This window comes from Crotalus tigris, unplaced genomic scaffold (assembly GCF_016545835.1).
Source record: "Crotalus tigris isolate CLP2741 ecotype Arizona unplaced genomic scaffold, ASM1654583v1 scf7180000017607.2124824, whole genome shotgun sequence".
Classification (NCBI taxonomy): Eukaryota; Metazoa; Chordata; class Lepidosauria; order Squamata; family Viperidae; genus Crotalus; species Crotalus tigris.
In genome coordinates this window covers 1,744,747-1,762,225 of record NW_024096509.1, presented here as the reverse complement: position 1 = coordinate 1,762,225, position 17,479 = coordinate 1,744,747, and the positions used below count along the sequence as shown (strand labels likewise).

Here is a 17,479-nt window from a genome sequence, read left to right as displayed (position 1 = left end):
TATACATGCAAATCATAATAATCCAATGAATGGAACAATAAGCAATCATAATATTCTGATCATAAAACCACAGAACATGAGTTGTGAGAACCTGGAACTCGTTACATACCCAGATCTTTCTATATGATCTCTGAATGCCCTTCAAAAGTGACAGGTTTTCAAAAAATTTCTAAATTCCAGTAGTAAGAGTGAGAAGCTTCTGTCTAGTTGTGCTTGCTGGTTGCACACAGTTAATTTTAGTATGCCATGTAAACATAGTGAAGGTTAATACAATGTATGAATCCAACCAGTGAATCCAACATTCTGTTACTGCAGCAGTGAATGTGAGTGCATTACGAAAAGTCCTCAATTTATAATCACAATTGCAACTGGAATGTTGAGTGTACCATGATGCCTTTATTAAGCAAGTCATGAACTGACTGGACTTGACTTTATGACCACTTTTACTACAGTTGTTAAGCAAATCATGTTAAGTGAATCCAGCTTCCCCAACTGACTTGTTGGAAGCTAACTGGGAAGATCATAAATCCTGATTACGTGACTGCAAGATGCTGCAACTATTGTAAAGGTGAGCTGGTTGCCAAGCGCTCAAATTGCAATCATTTGGCTATAGAGTTGTGTGACCTTCAGGACAGGTCGTAAGTCGCTTTTTCTAAATCTGTTATAACTTCAAAATTTCAATCCCAATTTTGATTATAACTTGAGTTCTACCTATAATGGGCTCATGTTCACTGCTGCGGGAACAAAATATTTGCTTTAGTAGTTGGGTTCACACATTGCATTAAGCCTCCATTCTGTTCATACACCATACTAAACATTACATTTGTCTATAAAGAAAGCTCCACTTGACATGCTCCTCAACTACCAGAATTCAGAAATTTTCTTGTGAATACCCATAGCATTCTTCTGCTGAGAAATTTAGCCTACATGTGCACATTTTTGCTAAGCCATAATATAGTTTGTTTTCCCTAGGCTTAATGCTCTCTGTGTGGCTTACATCTTTGCATATGATTGACCATACAATATTCCACACATCATGGTTTAGTTTAATGCAGCACGGTGTATGAATACAGGTTTATCCTCCATCAATTCACAATCTTGCAAAGCTTGACGCCTGTTCCATATACCCATACTTTCCTTTTAGTTGGTCCTGTCATTCTGGTCTTAAAAATCAACAAGACTTTTATCCCCATTGCAGTGTTTAAGTAGGAATGCCCCAGTCCTTTAAGTGCTCCACTTAGTTTTGCAGGGCTTCTGCCAACAGAACAGTTCAAGGACTGGGCAACCAATTTAGCACCTTAGAAGAAAAAGCAACGAGGGACTGCTTAACTTCTTAATTAAACTTGTAAGTAAATTAAACTTAAATGCTACTGTGGACTATAGCCAAAAGTACATTGCTCCAATCAATGGGATCTAAGCCAAAAGCCATCTAGGCTTTTAGGATATTCAGCACTTTATTCTTGCCTTAACAAGACCCACTCACGTGGGAACACAAGATAGGAAGGGCTTTCGCTGAAACCCACTCAATTACTTGTAGTACCCATGATGTTATCTCTTGTGACCTCCATGAAATCCTTGATCTCCAACTGCAGCAAGGAATCAGCTGCTAAGGGGAAAATATTAGTAATAAATGTTGCTATGATAGTTCAAACACAATGTTTGAGTTTCCGGAAATGTGGTTTGTCACAGCAGAAACAAAATAAACATAAGCAAAAATAGATCAATTATTCCTTATTTTATTTTAAGCTCTTTATTCTTGTTTTATTAAAGATACTCTGCAGGTGAATTTTGCTACAGGTAGCCCATCTCTTTGTGAAGGGAAGAGCCAGCCCTGTTCTTTGAATAAGGAAGTTGCTTAAGGTAGCAGGAGGTAAGGTATAGAGAAGGAATGCAAAGTGTTAAAAGAAAGGTATGTATAATGTAGGATTTGATTTGTTACCTGTTGCCATCAGGATGTCAGCCTTTTGAGATTGGCTAGGTCAAGAAACAGACACATTGGAATTGCAAGAATGCTATTTTATTTCAAAAATGCATTTAGCAGAATCTTAAAAGGACAACTAGGTCAAGGTGGGGCTGATCTGAGTATTTTTCTCATGCTTTCTACTTTCCCATGATTAATTATTTTCCCTCTCCCATCTCCTTTTCAAGGCCAGAGCCAAATTCCTCCATGCAGGTGTAATGAAGAATGCTATTCTTTTGCTAGCATTGAAGTAAAATTCAGTCATCAGTTTGATTAGTTTTTGCACATGGAATTGGGGGAAATCATGTGTTTTTTTTTCCAGAAATGCACAATATTGGGTTGGTCTTATTTGGGTTGGTCCCTAAAAGTTCTTACTTCATTACACTTTTTAATATCACAGAAGAGGGCATTTTAAAACACTTTACTGGAGAATACTTTTAATATTGTAATTAGATTTAATTTTGACTACATTTGAAGTAAACCAAAACAAATTTCTTTATTCAATAGAATTCAATCCATGAGCTTAGAAAAGTCGCACATCTCGATTTTACTCCATAAAAATGACCATCTCTTGATTTTTCATCTTATGTGGGTATTACCTACAAATCACTCTGATTGCCTAAATATCACCAAAGTGTTCTGAAACAGGATTAGTTTAACTTGCTCCCAGAAAGCAAGAAAATTGTAACTATTCACACTTCTTAGGATAAGATGTTCCCTAGAGTAGAAGCCACCATCAAAAGCCCTGTTGATTTGTCCATATCCCATGTACTTATCTCGTGCATTTTGCCTTTAGTTTCCTATTCTTGTACCTAACATTATGATTTTAATATTTATTATTTTAATTGTAAGCCATCCAGAGTCACTTTGCAGAGTGAGATATGTGTCATATAAATTTAATAAATTTATTTATTTATTTATTGAGAGGAAAGGGGCCCTCAACAGCTTCTCTAATGTCTGCAACAAATAGGCAGATTTTGTTTGGCAAACAATAATATATCATTTTGCCAAGCTATAATATATCATAGCCAATTGCACAAATGACACTAACCCATTAGTTTAACTGTGGTTAATTGACTAAATCAGAGATGGTTGCTAAACATGCATTTTTTAAAAAACACACATTGTTAAACATGCATTTTTTAAAAACACACATTGTAATTTTTAAATATGTAAATCTTGTAATACATTTCTATCAGACATGTCCTTGAATTCAGATGGCATAGAGAAAGATATATGTCATTCAAATACTTAACTTGTAGATTATCTCTCCCAGTGCTTTTTATAGATTTAGTTTGTAGTTTGAAACATCAGATTTAGAGTGAAAATGAGTCTAAACCATTTTGAATTGTATTATATTTCTATAGAAACCTTCTATAGAATAAGCCATAAGGCTTGTGTCTATTGACTGGTGAGATCAAGGTCAATGGAAGGAAGCATTGCTCTCTGCCCATTTATTGTGTGTGATAACATGAGGTGAAAGCAACTAAACAGAGGGGCAACAGACAAAGAGGGAAAGAAAAAGAAGGGGGCCACACATCAGGAGAGCAACTGTTGGAATTAGGGCAGCAGTTTGCCAGATTCAGCTGGGTATAAGCACAGATCACAAAGCTGGTCCATCACAGATGCTGAGATCATTGGCTCTAGACTGAGAAGAAATTGGGACTGTGTTCCCAGAATGAATGGACCAGGAAGTATCTGCACTTGAAGCCCTGCATTTAGCTGGAGTCACAGACAGCACAAGGGGTGGACCAGCTCTTTATCATTTAGCTATTACCCTATCATCACACCAATATGCTAAGTTTAATTTAGAAGTAGTCCAGAAACAAGTGACATAGAGTCCTCCCTCCCTTCCCATTCTTAGTCATGATTTTATTGCATTAACCACTCCCTGAGATTACACAGTCCACTCTGAACATCAACTCCAGTGACTGGACTTGCATAACATACTGAACTATAAACTAGATTATTTTCGTGTGAATCCATTCACGTATTTCTAGCTCTCCATTATATGTTTTATGTTAGCCACTCATAATTTTGCTTCAGGAAAACTTCTGTCGTAATAAATTTGGGTGTAAACTGTCACATATCTACTTCTTTAATAATGTGCTCAATTGATTCAAATAAATCTAGTTTTGAACAAATTCTTAGCCCTGAAATTCTTTATTCTTACCATAACTAACAGTTCTTATCAGGCAGAATGTTGTTGTTGTATTGTACTGCAAATACTGTCTGGTTGATGTCAGAAAACATACCAGTTACTATCCATGTCCATATGCTGGGGTGGGCATGGGGGGGGCACATGAAAAAAACAAGGTTGGAAGGAGGCGATGGATGAAAGAAGGTTAAGAAACACTGGACTAAAAATACAAATTTCCTTGCTCTTCCTAATTATGAGACAATGTGACACCTTGTTTCTATGATTAAAGAAGGTGAGAGACTCTCAAAATCCCATATAGTTCTTATATAATCTTCAAATGTGAAAGACAGCATGATGGAAATGTAAAATCAGGTGCTTTATTAGAATGGAAATTATTGGTATTATTCTTTCTGGTATTCATTTTTCTTTTATCTCTGTGGATTTTGTATGGAGAATTTGCCTTTCTTTCCTTCCTTCCTGGAAGCAGAAATACAATTTAAATAGGTCATTGCATATTTATTAGACCGCTTTCTACCTAGAACATAACTGTACTCCATAAAGAATTCTGTTACTTCCCATAATTTACATAATCCTGTAAAGTAGATCAGGGAACCATTGATTTTAATGAACTGTACCTGACATTATCTTTCCCAATTAAATTAATTTAAATCAGTGGGTTTAAAATAGATAATTTGAGGTAAATCATGCAGGGAATTCAACTGTTTTTGCAATCAAATTGTTTTAATGTGAAGTTTTAATGAGGAAGAACATCTATCTCAGGTGGATTTCGGATGCTGTAAATGTTGATATCTTATACACATGTACAGATAGACTGTGTAAGAACATTCTAACTAGGCTAAAACAGGTTTTGTGGTTCATAGAAAAAAAGGGTCTTGAACTCCCTTGAGTTTAAAATTCAATAATATCCCCATATTGCTTGTTCAGACTTCTAATCGAAGTCTTCTTTTCTTGCAGCATTTAATCATCCTTAAATGTTATGCCCAGAACTACTCGGTGTATTTGAGATGGGGTCTGAATAATGTAAGATACAGTGGAGTTCTGCATAATTATTTCTGCTTTGGGCTCACAACTCAATGCAGCTTAAAATGATAATTTCCTTTTTGGTAGGGAGATCACACTTTTGAAACGTATTAGCATATGATTAAGCACAATTCCAACACCTTTTTTACACCAAGGTGAGATAACACCATACTGTACCTATACATTTTGATTTTTCTCCCTCAAATGAAGAATTTCACATTTATATGTGGCAATTTCATGGTTATTTTTCATCCTAGATTCTTGATTGATCAGTTTTTTTGATGTATCAGACTTTCTTGTTTATTTGACACAGATCTATAGTTCTGAGTTATCTGCTAATACTTTGGGTTGGAAATGAAGAACTACTGATAGCAATGTTCTTGAGAAGCTTGCTTGCTCCTGCTGCCTAGCTCAACACAAGCAGAGGAAATTTTCTAATCCATCAGATGCCAAGTGGGCTTTCCATATGGGTAGCTGCGTTGCAATAAACAGAATAAAGAATTCGGGCACCTTAAGAACCAATAGATTTATATGGCTCAAATTTCCACCTGGCTATTTTTATGCCTCACAGAAAATAGGATAGGTGGGTTAGAAGGGCCAATTGTTGTTCTCTTGTTAAGTGTCAGAATAATTTATTTCATTTAGTTTTAGAATATTCTTTATTGGCTAAGTATGATTAGATACACATGGGATTTGTCTCTGGTGCATAAGCTTTCAGTAACATACAGGTCGTCTTCAACTTACAATAGTTCATTTAGTGACTGTTCAAAGTTACAACAGCACTGAAAAATGTGACTTATGACTGTTTTTCATACGACCATTGCAGCATCCCCATGGTCATGTGATCAAAATTCAGATATTTCACAACGGGTTCATATTTATGACCCTTGCTGTGTCCCAAGGTCATGTGATCACCTTTTGTGATGTGACCTTCTGACAATCAAAGTCAGTGAGGGAGCCAGATTCACTAAACAACTGGGTTACTAACTTATCAACTGCAGTGATTCACTTGACAACTGTGGCAAGAAAAGTTGCAAACTCGGGCAAAACCCACTTAACAAATGTTTACTTAACAACATGAATTTTGGGCTCAATTGGGGTTGTAAGTCGCGGACTACCTATAATCATAAGTTACCAATAGGAGACGAGAATAGGAAAGATGAGAAATATAATAGTAATACAGCCCTACTACATGGGTAAATATCCTTAGACATAAGATAGTGCTGGGGAATTAGGTGTTAAATGTTAAATTACGTATTAAATGTTTCATTTAATTTTAGTTGGGGAAATTGTCTGTCTGTCTGTATGTCTGTCTGTCTGTCTGTCTGTCTGTCTGTCTATCTATCTATCTATCTATCTATCTATCTATCTATCTATCTATCTAAAATTTGTATAGCTGTCCATCTCACTGAAGGTAAGTGTGGGCAATGCAGAAAAAATATAGATATACTGTACATAAAAATGTATAAAATCACATTAACAGTAAATATAAAAACAGAGATACAAATCTTAGACCAAGAGGAAATAAAAACAGATGGTTCAGCAATGGAATTATCTAACAAAATAATTTTGTTTCTCTGCTGTGGAAATAGATGATTCCGTTTCCAAAACATGAAATCGGAACACTGGATGTGTTTAAATCCAAGCTGAACATCCATCTCTTAAGGCAGGGTTCCCCAATCCCCAGTCTGTGGACCAGTACCGGTCTATGGCATGCCAGTGACCGATCTGCACAAACAAGGAAAGCCCCATCCACAGGATGCAGGCAGCACACAAAACCACGCCCCTTCCGGTCCGCAGAAAAATCTCTCTCCGCGTAACTGGACCCTGGTGCCCAAAAGGTTGAGGACTTCTGTCTTAAGGGATGTTTTCATTAGGGTTCCTACACTGAGTTGGACTCAGGGACCTAAACAGTCCCTTCTAAATTTGTGCTTACAATTTTAATTGGAGATAAACTCTGTTCAGTAGCAACATCCACAATTTGGGTACAATGTGGGATGTGGTATCTAGTGTGTTAATGATTTTATTGCTACAGATAGGCAAGAGGTTGGCAGTGTTTAATTATGGTTACTAGATATGAGCTGAAAAAATAAGATAAGCAATAGAGGTAGTAGAGATATGAAAAAATGCTCAGTTTTTATCATATGGATTTTTACAGCCCAGATTTGATAGATTTGGTTAAATAACTTTTGAATTTCAAGTTCATGATATTTTTCTTAAAGGGGCAATGCTTTAAATATATTATTAATTCAATTGCCGTATCCTTAATGATGTCACACTAGAAGATTGTGATTTAATTACTGTATATTAAAAATTTGCAGTTCAACCAAGAGAAGCAATGGTTCAGTAAATGAAATGTGTGGGAAACCCACTTTGGGTTCTGTCCATTTGATATAAGGATTAATTAGAATATTCAATATTTTAATTGGGGCTTTCTCCCTACATATGAGGCCCTACATATGAGGGCAGCCACAACTTAAGCTCTGGCTGTAACATGTACTTACTTTCATTTGATGCTAATTCCAAGTGCTCAAATAGAGTGCAAAGATAAGCCTAAGGGCTTGTATTAATTTTTTTAATGCAAATTTTATTTACTGTTGCTAGCCATTCACTAACTTTAAAGACATATACAAACCATTAAGTTTACAGGAATTTCCTTGCATTATGGTGTAATTAATAAAATACTCAGCTATTTCCGAGGAGGTTCTGGTTCAAATTCAACTTCAGCTCTGGGTACCTGGTGACTTTGTCTTTTAGGCCAATGTACCTTAAAGCAGGGGTCTCCAACCTCAGCAACTTTAAGACTTGTGGATTTCAACTCCCAGAATTCCCCAGTCAGCATGGAGACCCCTACCTTAAAGGCTTATTGCAGGTTGAAAAGAAGGAGATTTTTGTGTAAGCTACCTTGAATTCCTGGAGGAAATAACTAATTGTACATTAAATTTTAAACTTAAGCAAAAGTGTATTTCCATCCATCCAATCATCCTGTGGACAGTTAAGAAAACAAAGCAGTGGAGCATCAAATAAATAAATGCAATGTTCTTATTTGATGCACAAATTATCAAGCTCAAATTATCTTATTTTGGATACCTTATGCTAAGATCTAGCTTTTTGGAAAAGGCTCTAATACTGGGAAAGATGGAAGAAGAGATGACCAGCAGCAAGTAGAGATATGCACTATTGGATGTGCACTACTGAAATGCCAGGTTAGGGATAAGTCGTCATGGAGAAAATTTACCTATGTAGCTGCTGAGCTGAAAATGACTTGATGACACATAATCAATTAAAATCAATATTTGATAGCAACTTAGAAACTGATATACGGGAGAAAAGGAAGGACAACATCTAATTTTTCTCTATTAAAAAAATTACCTGTAAGTTCATTGAAAAAAAACCCCAGCATTAGTACGTTTTAAAACCAGGGTATACAATGAGTATTGTACAATATAAGCTTCAGGAGACTTCTACTAAGGGGTTAAATAGCTGGGCGTTCATAAGCATGATGGGAAATGTAGGCAACGAGGTTCATGGGAATTGCAGTTCTGCCCTCCAACATGGCTGCCTTCTGCTAGGTAAGGGGATCCTTATCTGCTGTGCTCCCTCTTGAATATTTTAAAAATAACTGAAAAAAGTTACTTTTTTCAGGGTAAGGGATAGAGTTTAGTTTAGGGAGATTTCTGTCTCTGACTAAAAGCCTGTAATTGCATCGGAGCTTTTGCACAATATATGTTGTATTTCAGTTACTGGAAATAGAAATATTGGCCAAAGCAGTTCCTCCAGATATCTGTCCAAATTTCTTAGCTCATCTAATCTGGTGTGGTTGAAAATTGTAATCAACTGTATCTGAAAGACTGAGAAGAAATAATCTAAGACGAAATAGTGAGTCTATCGGTACTGTGCTTGTTACAATAGTTGCGCTAAGCATATTTATTTACGGTAGTTAGAGGAAAAAGTTTCTCTTCTTTCTCTATAAAATACCCTTAAACAAGGATGTGGTTTTATATGGCCATGGTAAGGCACAAAAATTGAAAATCCTTATTAGCAGTCATAGAATGCTTGCAACACAAGTCTAATCACGTGTTGAGGAAGCATGCAAATACATCCCATGGAGCTCCTTGAGTTTCTATTTGTTTTCTGACATTGGCTGGGTTTGTCATGTTTGTTCTTCTTTAGCTTGTTTCTTTCTTTATTCACAGTGTACTGTTTTGCTATAAAGAGTAATTGAGAAGTTAGGTGGTGCCTAAATCAAAACTATGATGATGTTTGAAGGGAAAGGACTGAAAAGCTCCTGAAAGGCTCTTTGTTGCCAGGTATTATTTCAGCGGGGTATTTTTAATAATATATGCTGCTCGATTTCCTCTAGCTTGATGCTAATCATGTTTCCCCGAAGATCTACTTAATATAGCAGAGGTCTCCCATTTTTTTCCCTCACTGTAAATTGTGTTAATGATATATATAAAGCTAAAGATTGGTCTTTTCCCCAGGGGGGGAAAAAAATCCTGAAATTCAATAGTGGTATTCGTTGATTAAAATGTGTTATTTAGTCACCTGTACATAGCAACATGTACTATAAATTTAAAATCTTTTGTTCAATATGCGTGTTGACACACAAATAACACTCTTGATCCAGATGTCAAGGAAGCAAGCTGTATTTATTGTTCTTATCTGAAAAGGGATCAATCAAAATTTTATAACCAGTATTTGCTCTAACCTCATTTGAAAATAAGTTTTTAAAATCTGAGTAAAGTTAATAAAAGGCTGTGTTTATACTGAATTGTTTGTTCCCTCCAATTGTCAATTGCCTCTTCATAATTCTGTAGTAGTCTTTTCCAGACCTGCTACAGAAGAAAGAACATACTGGCCACTGAGTTGTTTGTGTTATGTTATATGTTTGTGTTATGTTTTTATATAAGAATCTAAATGCTAGTTATGTTTTCTACTGAAAATTACCCATTTATTCAACTACACTTGTCTTACTTATTAAATAATAGTGAAGTATAACAAGTAAAGCTTGAATTGTTGCTAACAGAAAAGTTACAGAGGCGTATTTATTTATGTTTAATCATCTTTAGCCTTGAAACTAAATGTGTAGAAATGAAATTGAAAATGGTTAGGTGAGAAATGATAAATAGTGGCATTGCACCATCTGCTGGTACACAAAAACAGTCTTTTAAAATGCTTTGAAGAAAAAAAGTTATTTCCTAGTGTGAAACCTAACCATATATGCATTTGTTATATGTTCAGTGAGTCTTTCTCACAGGTAAGCAACTAATTTTACTGTATTATAAAACACCAATATTATAAAACACCAGTTTTATAATAGGAATGACATGTAAGGAGCAAACCTAAAGATTTTTATAATAAAAAAAATGATTTTGCATCCTGAACACATTGCATAAATTAAATAGATTTGATTCTTTGAATGATTTATTGAGCTTTTATAATTTGTAATCAGGGAGAAAGCAAGGAACTGGCATTTTCATCATCTGCAAAAAGGTGTTTAGAGCTAATATTTTAGTTTTAATAGATTTTGTTTATAAACATATCTTTTTGTATGTTTTATATACATACATAATTTGTCTGTTGCAGAATATATTCAGTTTCAATAAATCCTAAGGTATAAAATTCCTTAATAAATACTAATTTATAATATATGTATGTGCACATTAATCCTTATAACAATCCTATAAAGTATGCTACTATTTTTATAAATATGAAACTTAACAAGTGATAAATCTTGTAAAAAGGTAAAATATCTGAATCAGCTTTGATTTCTAGTCACTTCAGGGAAGAATCCACTTTGTTTTCTTGACAACAATACAGGAACAGTTTGTCATTATGTTCTGGGATGATTTTTCGATTTTCCAGCTTAGAAGATAACTGTAAGACTTCCAGGGGTCTTCTATCCTAATGCTAACCAGATAAAACCCTACTTGGCTTTTTAGAATTAGCCATGATCAAACCTGCTTCATTTTTCCAGATAGATCCGTGGTCTGTTCGGTCTTACAGAATTGTTTAGGTATTAGCAATAGTTGTAGTTCAGGGTTGAAATTAGGGCCCTTGGATTTTAGAGAGCACCAAGGATCTCTTATGCTTGGCTATAATCTATATCTTGAGTGGGGCCATTATATGCATATTCTGATGTCTACAAATTCTGCTTCAAGTAGAAAAAGGTAGCCCTTGAGCTATTCTTATCCCAAAATAGCTAGCCACTTGTAAATCAAAACTGTTATTACAATAAATGGAAATAACCTGTGTTCACAGTATGGTTGAGTTTTCAGTAAAAAAAAATGGAATTATGTTTTTTTTTCTGTGCTGTTTCATATTTTTTTTTTTTTTTAAAGGAATCCCATTTTTGGCACTTCCTACTTGTTCCTTTCAGTATGGAACTAGATGACATCACTCTACAGAACAAGAAAATAAGCAAAGTAGAAAAAAAGTTGCGACAAAAACAGATGAAGGCCAGATACACCTTACTAAGGCATGAGGGTATTGAGTGTGTATCATACCCTACTAAGGTGATTAGAAACTGTACTCTTTATGAGAGTGTGCATTCTGTGGTTGAATTCACATATTGCATTAAGCATAGCTTATGATTTTACACAAAATAGGATTAAAGCATAGTTAGCTAGGTTTGTATAGCATCCTAAACCAAAACTCAACAAATCACGTTACTTCTTAGTAAGTTGCATGAACCAAGTCTGGAGCATGGTTTTAATTGACTATTTACATGCCATTATCTTGGTATCAATTCTTATCAAACACATGGTAGATCTCCGGAATTATATTTCTCCAGTCTGATTCTTAAAGCCTTTCAGTACCCATCACCACTGTAATCAAGTCTATCCCCCTAATCTATTGTGATCTATCCAACAAACTATAGCTTATACTTTGATATGTGACCCCAGCTGATGGTTCAAACTGATGCATATCCTAAATAAGCCATTTTTAATTGAACAAGTGATGATAGTCTTGTTTGCATAAAACACTAAGTTGGAAAATATGAGTTTGCATGAATCAATAAGACACTGTGTGAGAACCAGTGTGATGTAGTGGTTATGATGTCTTACTAGGACCAGAGGCCATTGGCTGACTTGGGCTGATTTGAGGTGATTCTCTCAGTCAAAACCTATGTTCTAGGGTTGTTGTAGAGCAGGGGTGTCAAACTCGCAACATCACGTGATGTAATGTAACTTTTTTTCCATTGCCGGCAATGGGTTGGGTGCAGTTTCGCCATGACGCATCCAGCTCGCAGGCCGCCAGTTTGACACCCCTATTGTAGAGGGAAAAATTGTAGGAAGAACAGCTATAAATGCTGCCTTAAGCTCTTGAAGAAAAATGGGATACAAATCTAGACGCTAGAAACCAATAAACCATATTGTGATCATGTTATGTGTGAAGAAGGCCAGTAACTTAAAAGATGCCTACGCAGATGTGCACAAATTTCATTGAGTGCATGAAAATTAATTGTAATATAAGACTATTTCAAATCTGAAGATTTTATATAGATATTTAGAATTGATCAAACAGAAGTTCTGGGCCAGTGGTCTCTTTTTCATTTGTAATTACTGTATTTACAGAATGCTGTTTCCAGATGAACTAACCAGTGTTGATTATTCATAGCTGTGTCTCTCTTACTCTCTCCTTCATTAGAGTCTGGTTATTGCCAATGGAGGTCTGGGTAATGGTGTTGGCAGATGCCAGTTGCACTCTGTGGTAGAAGAATGTGGACAAGTAGAAAGCCTCTTAATGCCTCCAAATAAACCCTATTCATTTGTGCAGTATGGAAGGATAGCTTACTCCAAGCAGGCCTATGACTCCCTCAATGGAAAGGAACTAATATTAGACAACTCCAGCCAAAAGGTTGTTCTGTACTTCAACTATATAGAAAAAGGTATTACTGAAGAAGCTTGCTTTTCTACTCTGTTTTTCTCAACATACTGTTCATGAACTTAGTTCATACCTCTTGAAGCTCAGGGAGACATTGATTAGTTTTGAAAAATTAGCCTGATGAAGCCAACATGAACACTTCTAAGGGCCATTTTATCATGAGATTTTCTGCTAAGCAGATCATAGATCTTCTTCACAACCAACAGTGAAGTAATAAAAGTTAACTTTGGCCAGCTTTCTTAACTTTTCTTCCACAGATGTGTTGGACTGCAATGCCTATAGCATGGGCACTGGCAAGGAATGATGGGTCTTTTAATCTTCCAATTTTGACTCACCTTTGGCTTAATTAATGATATAATTTTGCTCTGTATGGATATTTTTTTCTTTCTACCTGCATTACTTTACAGTATTTGTTGCCTATTAGCCACAGGCTATCAACAAATGTTATGTGTAATTGAAAGAGACCATTGATTGCAGTTGATTTCTCATCTGAAACAAATGTCCCAAGTAATGAACTTTTCTTTGAAAGAATGATCACAAAATCAATGACATCTTTGGGCCCCAAACAGAGAATATTTTGTGTAGCGCAGCAATGGAAACCAGTCTTGTTTCCCGGAGATCTTTAGTATGTCAAAAATTGTTTTGGGTATTACTATTTAATTCACCTAAAATTAAACAGGAATGTTGTTTTCCTGAATGTTTCCAGTTCCTTGGGAAGAAATGAGCCCTCCAGTCTTGCCCCCTGGTTTGAGAATAGTTGAAGAATTGGTTTCACCTGAAGAAGAAAAGATGCTCCTGGAAAACATTAATTGGACAGAGGATGATGTCATTCCCCTTGGTATGTTATTCTAACCAATTCTAACAGTAAGTAAGCCAGACTGTGGGTATTTTGCTTGTGCCTTAAGTTCTTGAAAGACAGGTAATTTTACACACACACACACACACACACACACACACACACATAAGCTATGATGTATTTATGATAATCTATGATGTATAAACTTAATAATAATAATAAATACATCATGGAGTATCATGATGTGTGATCTCAACAGCAATTGCAGTGGATGATAAAGTATTCTTAGGCACAGCAGAATACCTCCATGAGTAATCCACATATTTAGTCTAAAGTACTACATTACAAAAAAAAAAAAAAACAGCCTTGGGTATTAAACCATCCAGAAAACGAGGTGGAATCAGTGCTTTCCAATCTATCCAGGTTGCTTAAGTGTAACCTTTCAAGTGCAGCCAATAACTTGGAATAGTTGGTCCCAGCCAATTGGAGAGTTCTGACTTGGGGGAAGCTTAAGTGGCCAGGTGCAAGAAAACAGATCAAAAGTAGTTGTGCAAAACCAAGTGAATAGGGAGACATTGCAATTGGGCTGAATTGGATTGGAATCAACAGAAAGAGATTGTGTCATTCCCCAATTTTGTAAACACTTTCGTAGCAAAGTTGAACACTTTGCTATTTGGCCAGAGGTAGGTTTAGTCAAAAAATTCCCTGCTGCCTCTGGCTGTTATGAAAGTTGTAGTTTTAGCTGCTTTGGAGCTAATAGGCAGCAATGTGAAGCAAACATTGGCTCAGGCCATGCAAATGGGATGATTGGAATAATTGGGAAAAGAGGTCAGAATTATTGTGAGGATGAGGGGAAGATGGAGAGAACCAAGTATGCTATCTTGAAATAAAGGGCAGGAACATAAATACACATGTATACTAGTTTAAATTTTTAAAAGTTTGTTTAAATGGAGGTGGGTTATAAATATTGCAAAATAAATGTACTTATTGTGATTGGCAAATGTGAAATTCATCTCTGCATCTTCCACCTGCTAGTAAAGCAATTTGCAAAAATCACTGACTTTTATGATTTTAACAAAGCTAGTTTACCAGGTCAACAGAAGTATGAGTCAATCTTTCCTGTAGGCCCATGTGTCCAAATTTATCCTTTCAGGTGCTTGGAACATGCTATATGCATCTTTATGGCAGACAAATCTGTTTAAAAGGCAATGTCTCCTTTGAATTGAGCTGACCTTTTGTATTAGCACAGTGTTTCTCAACCTTAGCAATTTTAAGATGTCTGCATCTTAGTTCCCAGAATTCTCCAGCCAGTAAGGCATTCTAGGAATTGAAGTTCAGACATCTTAAAAGTTGCTAATGTTCAGAAACACAGCATTAATACATGCGTGTAGCTTTCTTGGCAACAATATGAAAAGGGTTTGTTGTTGGCTTCGGAGATTTTTTCTGTTTTCAGTTGATGATTATACGTTACAGTCCTGGGATTTCCTTGTTGCTTCCCATCCAAGTGCTCTCAGATCTGACCCTACTTAGTTTTTCCAAATCAACTGAAGTCCACCAGGTGTTGATTCTTGCTATAATAAGCAGATAGTTTCCAAGGATCTTTCAAGGATTACTTATGACCAAGAAGCAGGTTATCTATTCATATCTGAAACTGTATTACAGATCGTCCTCAACTTACAACCATTTGTTTAGCGACCCCATAAAAAAGTGACTTACGAATATTTTTCACACACTTTCAACCATTGCATCATCCCTTTGGTCACATGATCAAAATTTGGACTGTTGGCAACTGGCATGTATTTATCAATGTTTGCATTGTTCTAGGGCAGGGGTAGGCAACCTTGGCTCTTTTATGACTCGTGGACTTCAACTCCCAGAATTCCTGAGCCAGCACAGCTGGCTCAGGAATTCTGGGAGTTGAAGTCCACGAGTCATAAAAGAGCCAAGGTTGCCTACCCCTGTTCTAGGGTCATGTGATCACCTTTTGCCACCTTTTGACAAGCAAAGTCAAAGGGGGAACCAGGTTCACTTACCAACCATGTTTCTAATTTAATAACTGCAGTGATTTACTTAACAAGTGTGACAAGAAAGATCATAAAATGGAACACTTATCAGCTGTTTTGCTTAGCAACAGAAATTTTGGGCTCAATTGTCATAGCTCGAGGACTATCTGTAAAAGTCAGGATAGGGTAAAAAGGAAAAAATGGTCTCTGTTTTCATCTCAGGTTCCTTGGGAACAAGAAAAGACTTTCTTGGAAGTCTTTCTTGAAAATCAGAATAGAGGAATCTGTAGTCCTCCAGCTGAACTATATCTGCCGATGATCCTAATTCATCTACCCAGTAGAAGGGAAAACTGTAAATAACTTCTGAGGAGCTGTTGGTTACCCTTAAAGGTGTTGAGAGTATTCAGCTCCAAGGATACAGCAATCAGCATGCAATTCCACTTTTGCACTTATTACTATAATAGTAATGTTTACCACCAATGTAGTACTTTTAAATATTCAAAGCACCAGTTCAGTTTCATTGCAGATGTTAGAAGCGGGAAAACATGACTTCCCTGGGACTACATTGTGAGCTTATGGCAGAATCAGGATTTGAACTGAACACTGATTCATAAGCATAGGATTACATAGGCTCATAACCAATATTGTATTTACAATTATATTTTTAATCCCTTGTTTCTTTCTATTTCATAGCTCAGAAATCTTTAAAACATAGGAGGGTAAAACATTTTGGATATGAATTTCGATATGATAACAACAATGTTGATCGAGACAAACCATTACCTGGAGGTGGGTTATCTAATCAGAATCTCTTTATCAGTCTTCCTGTTTCTGTGAAATGGTTTTCATGCAAATGAGTAATAATTTCATTATATCTATACAAATGTGGCTGCATTTCTTTACAGTCCGATTGAAATCACTGAAACCTATAGGTAGTCTTTAACATGTGACTGTAATTGAGCCCAGAATTATGGTTTTAAATTGTGCTGATAAGGGGGTTACCCCATGTCACATCTAATTTTACAGCCTATTTTGTGGTAGTCGTTAAGTGAATCCATTGTCTGCAATGGGCATTGTTTGTCGGAAACAGGAAGTAAAAGTCATGGCAGTTTAAATATTATAGAAAGCTGTAAATAATACCCGAATACATTCTGTTTTTCAACTCAAACTTTATTGTATGTTTATTATACTGTATATTGTTTCTGTTAGGAGGAATTTCTGAGGGGACAAAAAAAGGTGGCAAAAATTTATCTTTGTTTTGAAATATCAGGTCTCCCAGATTTTTGTAACACAATTCTTGCAAGATGTCTGAAAATGGGATACATTAACCATAAACCTGATCAACTGACTATAAATCAGTATGAACCTGGACAAGGTATGTTCCTAGGTTCTATATCATTCTTACCTGATCTTCCAAGTTCAGATTTTCAAGCACTGTAAATGCAGTGTCGGGGGAAAATATTCAGTGTGGAAATGTAAGAAAACTTAGGGGAATTGGCAGTCCTTAGATATAAAGCAGTGGTTCTCAACCTGTGGGTTGGGACCCCATTTGGGGTCGAATGACCATTTCACAGGGGTTGCCAAACAACGCAGTCCACCATTTTTTCCCCCTTTTCCTTAGCTATGCTACTCCCTTTTATTCTGTTGGC

General features: G+C 36.0%; 1 protein-coding gene across 3 annotated transcripts in view; it reads left to right on the top strand.

Moving 5' to 3' along the window:
• The first annotated feature begins 8,656 nt into the window (after positions 1 to 8,656).
• Positions 8,657 to 17,479, top strand: part of ALKBH8 (alkB homolog 8, tRNA methyltransferase) — a 53,139-nt gene continuing 44,316 nt past the window's right edge. Inside the window, exons 1-7 of one of the 3 annotated variants that reach the window (XM_039322143.1) lie at positions 8,671 to 8,713; positions 9,338 to 9,451; positions 11,486 to 11,659; positions 12,795 to 13,035; positions 13,738 to 13,869; positions 16,524 to 16,619; positions 17,101 to 17,205. In XM_039322143.1, the coding sequence (XP_039178077.1) occupies positions 11,525 to 11,659; positions 12,795 to 13,035; positions 13,738 to 13,869; positions 16,524 to 16,619; positions 17,101 to 17,205 (709 nt within the window). In that variant the 5' untranslated portion in view covers positions 8,671 to 8,713; positions 9,338 to 9,451; positions 11,486 to 11,524. Of the gene's footprint in view, positions 8,714 to 9,337; positions 9,452 to 11,485; positions 11,660 to 12,794; positions 13,036 to 13,737; positions 13,870 to 16,523; positions 16,620 to 17,100; positions 17,206 to 17,479 lie in introns of all 3 variants that reach the window. The other 2 variants (XM_039322151.1, XM_039322162.1) reach the window with 2 other exon arrangements.